At 45.3% G+C, this 6,424-nt stretch overlaps 1 protein-coding gene across 11 annotated transcripts in view; it reads left to right on the forward strand.

Annotated features, from left to right (window-relative positions):
• Nucleotides 1-3,146: 3,146 nt before the first annotated feature.
• PTBP2 (polypyrimidine tract binding protein 2) overlaps nt 3,147-6,424 on the forward strand; it is a 107,081-nt gene continuing 103,803 nt past the window's right edge. For 9 of the 11 annotated variants that reach the window (XM_084851867.1, XM_084851868.1, XM_084851863.1 and 6 more), the window contains exon 1: nt 3,147-3,319. Coding sequence is in view for 5 of the 11 variants with exons in the window: in XM_084851863.1 (XP_084707989.1) it covers nt 3,312-3,319 (8 nt within the window). In the remaining 6 variants the exon portion in view is untranslated. The other 2 variants (XM_084851870.1, XM_084851871.1) reach the window with 1 other exon arrangement.

Below are 6,424 nucleotides of genomic sequence, written 5' to 3' on the forward strand. Positions count from 1 at the left end.
ATCTTCTGTTCTGCCCAGTGTTTTCCACCAAACTCAGTTATGTACCCACATCTAGTTCATGTTCCATAGTCAGCTTTGTAATTCCACACTCAGCTTTGGACATACACCTGTTTTTTCTAGTTCTTCAGCCTTTTCCTTCTGGTAACTTTGCATGTTTCTTCTGTTAACTTTCCTTCATTCAAACTACTGGAACCCATTCACCCCCAAGGGGGCCATTATATGATTTTACATGACAGGTGTGGGCAAAGCATAATCTCAGGAACAGCTTCACATTATATGAATTAAAGCTGCAATCCTAAGCAAACTTAATTTGGGAGTAAAGACCACAGTAAGTGATACATGCAATATGGGGGCTGTCATTGAAAATGCCAGCTGTGGTGTAGCTCCCACTCCTCCTGTGTAACTTATATAAAAGCTTACCTGTGTCTTAACGTCGATTTCATGATATTTCTTCTTTCCCTACTCCCCGCTACCAACAGTTAATGGTTTCGGGGGCCAACCATGCATTTTGCATAACATCTACATCGGTCCTAAATCCAACTGAACTCTGTGGCTCTTACTTGTGAGTAAACATTCTTAGAGACCATGCTTTACTGCCACATTCCTTTGCACTTACTTGGGAAAACCACCCATTGAAATCAGCTGGACGGAAACTGCATAGGATCAGGTGTAACAGAGAACATCCTGTCATTAGCAGATAGTTTTCCTGGGGGCCCACTTTGAGAAGCAAGGCCAACATATCAACCTCCACCCCTTAACATGGGCTGTATGCTTTGTTACCATAGGAACTACTTTCTCCAGACATCTTTTCCCTCTAGATTGGCAACTGAGAGGTCAGGTGGTACTTTTCAAGGGGTTGAGCAGGGGTGTTGCTAGGCTCTTAAAAGATATGAGGCCCAGGCCCATAGGACACAAATCTGCATTAAAATTGCACGTGTTGACATTTATTTATTTATTTATTTATTTATGTATTAAATGTCTTAAATCGCCCATCTGGCTGGTCAGTTGGCCACTCTGGGCGATGTACAACAGTACAAACAGTTTAAAACAGTACAATTACACACTAAAACATTGTATTCTAAAAATACCCTAACCCACCCCAAACGCCTGCCTGAACAACCAAGTTTTCAATGTGTGGTGGAAACTCATTAAAGACTTAAATCTATATATGCAAATACAGGAATTATTACTTGGATGTATTTAAATTTCATAGGAGACAAAGTCAGACAATTAATTTCTCAGCCAAATAATCTCAAATAAAACAAATTCTTCAATTAATTTTTATCCTACCACCAAGGTCATTCCAAACTAATGGTAAAAGGTCCCCCCCCCCCAGCTTAATTACCATGCAGGGGGAGATTTTGGTGGTGGTGGTATTGTAACATGTGGGGAAGGGAGAGTTAACCCTTCCTTCCCTAGCTGCAATTCTCCTTGAAAAATCACCCCCTGTATGGCAATCGAGCTATGAAAAAAACTTCCATTAGTACCAATGGACACTTGGGCCCTAGGAAATATATTTGGGGTCAAGGCTAGCAACATGTCCCTGGAGTCTAGTTTCATTCAGTAGTCTCTGACCGATGATCCTCACCAAGGCAGGGGTACATGCAGTGTGAATGTTTCTTGCTCTGGCGCAGGAACTGGTAGAAATTCACTTCATACTTAGAGGAGAGGAAGAGACTGTAGTTATCAAAGAATATCTGAATTATTATTGAAGCAACATCAGTAACAGACATCTCATCATGAATTCTTTCATATTCTGAATAACCTTCACTTTCATGGTTCTAACTCCCCTCACTCCCTCTCCCTTATGCAGCCTAACACAGCCTTCCCCAACCTGGTGCCAACGAGAATCATGGGAATTGCAGTCCAACACAGCTGGAGGATACCAGGTTGGGGAAAGATGGTCTATCACCTTTCTCTCCCCAGTGCCTCTTACTTCTGCAATTGGGACCTAGAATCTGCCAGAAATATCAGCCACAGCCAGTAGAAGCCCCAGCCTGTGTGGAACTAACATCTGGCTGCTTTGGTAGTCATTTCTGGGCTATTTCCTATGAGACCTGCCTGTGGTCCAGAGTTTCAATGGCAGAGTAGCACTTGGAAGATCTCAATTTGGGAGGGAGTTTGACTTAATACATCTTTGCTTCTCCCTAATAATTTTTGTCTATTTGTTGTATTTTAACAACACAATCCTATGCATGTCTACTCAGAAGTAAGTCCCACTGAGTCCAGTGGGACTTACTTCTGAGGAGATATGAGTAGGATCGTGTTGCTAAGTTCAGTGGGACTTAAGGAAGGCTGAGCGCCGAAGAATTGATGCTTTCGAACTGTGGTGCTGGAGAAGACTCTTACGAGTCCCCTGGACTGCAAGGAGGTCAAATCAGTCCATCCTAAAGGAAATCAACCCTGACTGCTCATTGGAAGGACAGATACTGAAGCTGAAGCTCAAATATTTTGGCCACCAAATGCGAAGTGAAAACTCCCTGGAAAAGACCCTGATGCTGGGAAAGACTGAAGGCAAAAGGAGAAGGGGACGGCAGAGGATGAGATGGCTAGATAGCATCACCAATGCAATGAAAATGGACTTGAGCACACTCTGGGAGAGAGCGCAGGACAGGAAGGCCTGGCGTGCTATGGTCCATGGGGTCACGAAGAGTCGGACACGACTGAAGAACAACAACAAATCCACCCACTGATGTGGATAGGTCTTACTTCCAACAAAGGAAGTGTGTATGTCTGTGTATATATAACTGTCACATTCAACTGCCAAAAAACAAGGAATTGCCATAGAAGGTAAAAGAAAAAAGGCCCACAGAATAAGGCTTCTTCTTGAGATCAAAGTCAGCTAGTCTGAGGAGCTCTAGTCTCCCTATGAAATAAATGAAACTCCAGGGGGAGGTAATCTTAAATGACTTCCTTCGCAAAGTGCGTCTCAAGAGAACATTTTAAAAAGCAATCCTCCTCTATTGCCCCTGTTTGAAGGCGCAATACACGAAAAAGACCATCCCGCTCTTTTCCCCCCTTCTTCCTTTCTGTGCGTGTCCCATTTTTCCTGCCCTTACTTTCTGCCTACTAGCCTTCTGAGGGCAAAAAAACCCCCTTCAGCCCTGTGGACTGAGCATGCCCACGATGCCTCGCGCATGCTCACTGAGAACAAAGGAGCTCGCCGGTCTGATGGGGAGTAGAGTCTACTAGGGCTCGGCAACCTTCGGCGGTTTCCGTTGGGGCCCGGCCGCCATTTTCTCGCCCGCTCTCTCTAGTCGCTACCTGCGCGGCTCCCTGCCCTGGTCGCCAGCGCTTTGTCCTGTTCGGCGATGGACGGGTGAGTGAGGGACTGAATGAGGGACGGCCGCCGCCGCGCCGCCGGGAGGAAGAGAGGGAGGAGGGAGTTGTCGCCGCCGCCGCCGCACCCGCCTGCTTTCCTTCCTTCCTTCCCTCTGTTTGGTCTCTGACGGGGCCAGGCAGCGCATCCCTTGCCTGCTGGGGCTGTTCCTTCGTCCCTCCTTCTCGCCTGCTGGTTCTAGGTGTGAGAATAGCGGGGGGGCCCGGGAGGAGGAGAGGAAGAGGGGCGTGTGCCTTTGTGGGGAAGGCGAGTTGGGAGGCGTCTGGCTCCCCTCCCCCGGGATAAGGGGTCTGTCAGGGACTGGGCCCCAAATGAGCTTCGAGGAGCTGGAGCGTGGCATCCTGCTGTGGTGGGCTGAGGGACTGGATTATGCAAGGGGTGGTGGTGGGGAATAGGGAAAGGCCCTTTCCCGAAATTCCCAGGAGACCTGAGCATCTAGGGCATCCCTTGATAAGTTTATTTATACATTTTCCGCCTCTTCCTTCAGGTGAAACGCCTTTATTCCTGGCCTCTTCCCCCTCCTCCCCCTTCTTTTAGGGTCAGAGGAAGAGGTTGAACAAGCCCCTTATCCCCATTTGGAGCTACCCAGACAAGGGACAAGAAAGCAGCTGGAAGCAGATGTCTTGGTCTTTTGTTTCCATTAGCTGCTTAATGGCCTTCTCCCCTCCAAGGTAGAAAGATGCCTTTGTATGTGCTCGAGGCAGGCGGTCAAAGCCGAAGGAAGGAAGGGATTGCAGGCGTCAGCCATATGGAAACAACACAGCGGCCTTCATTGGTGGTATGGAGCTTGGGTGGGTAGTCTGCAATGTATCACAGACAAGGCCCTCTTTTTATTGGAAGCTGGGAAGTCCCGCTCTTGGCCGTAGAGTGACAGCATAAAGAGTGCTGATTTTACTGCCTTCCCCCTCCTTCATCAGACTTGAATTTGCCTCTGAAATGAAGCCGCTCAGCTCTTGTGTACGTTGTAAAGCAGTTGGGTTGACCTATAAGCTATTGCGTGATGGTTAGTGATCATAATAGTAGTGTGACGAGTCCTGCTAAAAAGCTTGACAAAGTTAGTCAACTTCATGGCAGAGAGTCATGAGTAACTTGAAACCAAGCTGGTCGAGGGGAAAGAAATGATTACCACACATGCACACAAGTTGTATAATTCACTGATAATCAACATGGGTAGCTATTCCCAATATGCACAGAGGTACTAGAGTGTCATTCTCTTGTTATAAACCTTGAAGTGTACTGCCCTGCCTTGCCAAAATTCAACATGTGCTCCATTTATCATGGCCTTGATTACGTTAAGCCAATTGGATGTGATGGTGAGTAAATTTGGATAGTCCTTTATTAGAATACAACAACTTGATATCATGGTGATGACAACAGTTTAGTTTATGACAACTGCTTCCTTTTTGGAATGGTTTTTCTGAGAATTCAACATGAAATGGATTTTATAACCACTGTGCTTACAGAAACTACAGGGAGTGGGGGGGGGGGTTGTGCAGTTCAATCCAAGCATGATGATTGTAGTTACTTTCATAGTCTTGGCTTCTACACATACTGGTTCCATGGGAGCCATGCTATTAGCTGATTTTCAAAAAACATGCTGTAGGGCACAGGTAGGCAACCAGGTGCCCTCCACATGTTTGGGACTACAACTCCCATAAGCCCCAGGCAGCATAGTCAATGATAATGAATTATGGGAGTCAAAAACATTTGGAAAACACCAGGTTGCCTACTCCTACTCTAGGGTCATATGAATCTATGCCATTTGCTGAATCTAGCCATAATATTTTAGTAGGAATAGACTGCAGTTGTTAGTTGGCATTCTTTTTTTAGAACTGGTCTGTTTTGTTTGACATAAAAAGAACTTAAAAGCAAGTCTGAATTTTAGATATGCCTATTGGCTCTTTTGTATGTGTGTGTTTACAATTATATTGTTAAAAAACAAACTTTTCCTACATCCCTTCATCTTCTTTGCCTACCAATATCACCAGTACTATTTTGGTTGTATATATGACAACTAGGGAGTGATTTGTCCTCATGCTACTTCAGAATGCCATGAGTAAGTCTAAACTCTTTCAAGTCTGTATTTTAATGCTATGGGAATAAAAAAATACCTTGCGATATCTTCAGAATTTTTCATCAGAAGTAGTACTACAAGAACAAGAGGATAGAGGGCCTATATTTATTTATTTGATTTTATTTACAACATTTGTATGCCGTTCCCCATCCAAACAGATTCTGGAGCAGTGGATACAAGAAGTACAACAACAGTCAAAAGATAAAAGATTGAAACGCCGTATTAAAATTATTAGAAACAAAGTGCCAGTAAAAACCATGGCTGGTCATTTAAGTTCTTGTGCCAACTTAGCCCTGCACCATTTGTACTTAACACATTTAAAATAAGTATATTCCTGCTGGCAAATCTTAATTTCCTAAGGGTGCAATCCTGTGTATGTTTAGACAGAAAAAAGTCCTGACTGGCTGGGCCATACTGGGAGTTGTAGGACTTTTTTCTGTCTGAAGATGTATAGGATTGCAGCCAGAGGGAGCAATCCTATGGCCACTAGACACTGTCTAGTGGGCCATAGGATTGTTTGGATTTTGGGAACTGAGGTCAGAGCCTGATCCAAGGTTGGTTCCCAGAAACTGCACTCCCCTCCCCCTCATAGCTAGGGCATTTCTCTCCGCTCTGGCTACGTCTCTGTGCTCGGAAACAGAGCCCGGTGATGGGGGAAAGGGAGCGATCCCGGGAGAGGGGAGGAGACCATGGAATCTGCTTTATGCATGGTCTCCAGCCCCCTCCCTCCCCCCCCTCCCCAAAGCCATGCCTAGATGGATGAAATTGCCAGTCTAAGCAAAAACGCAGGGCGGCTGGAGCACAGAACAGAGGATCCCCTGTATGCTCCAGCTGCCCTGCATAGGATAGTCGGCAGTCTTTGATTTCAGAGGTCAGCAACTATCCAGACAGGATTGGTCCCTGAAATACTTAAAATATATTGTATGTTTGCATTCAGGGAGAATGTTCTATTTATTGGGAAAGAAATAAAAGTGAATTTCCTCATCTAAAAACTTATTTTTCTTTTTCAG

This window comes from Heloderma suspectum, chromosome 4 (genome assembly GCF_057233095.1).
Source record: "Heloderma suspectum isolate Gila_16-S chromosome 4, 16-S_ref, whole genome shotgun sequence".
Classification (NCBI taxonomy): domain Eukaryota; kingdom Metazoa; phylum Chordata; class Lepidosauria; order Squamata; family Helodermatidae; genus Heloderma; species Heloderma suspectum.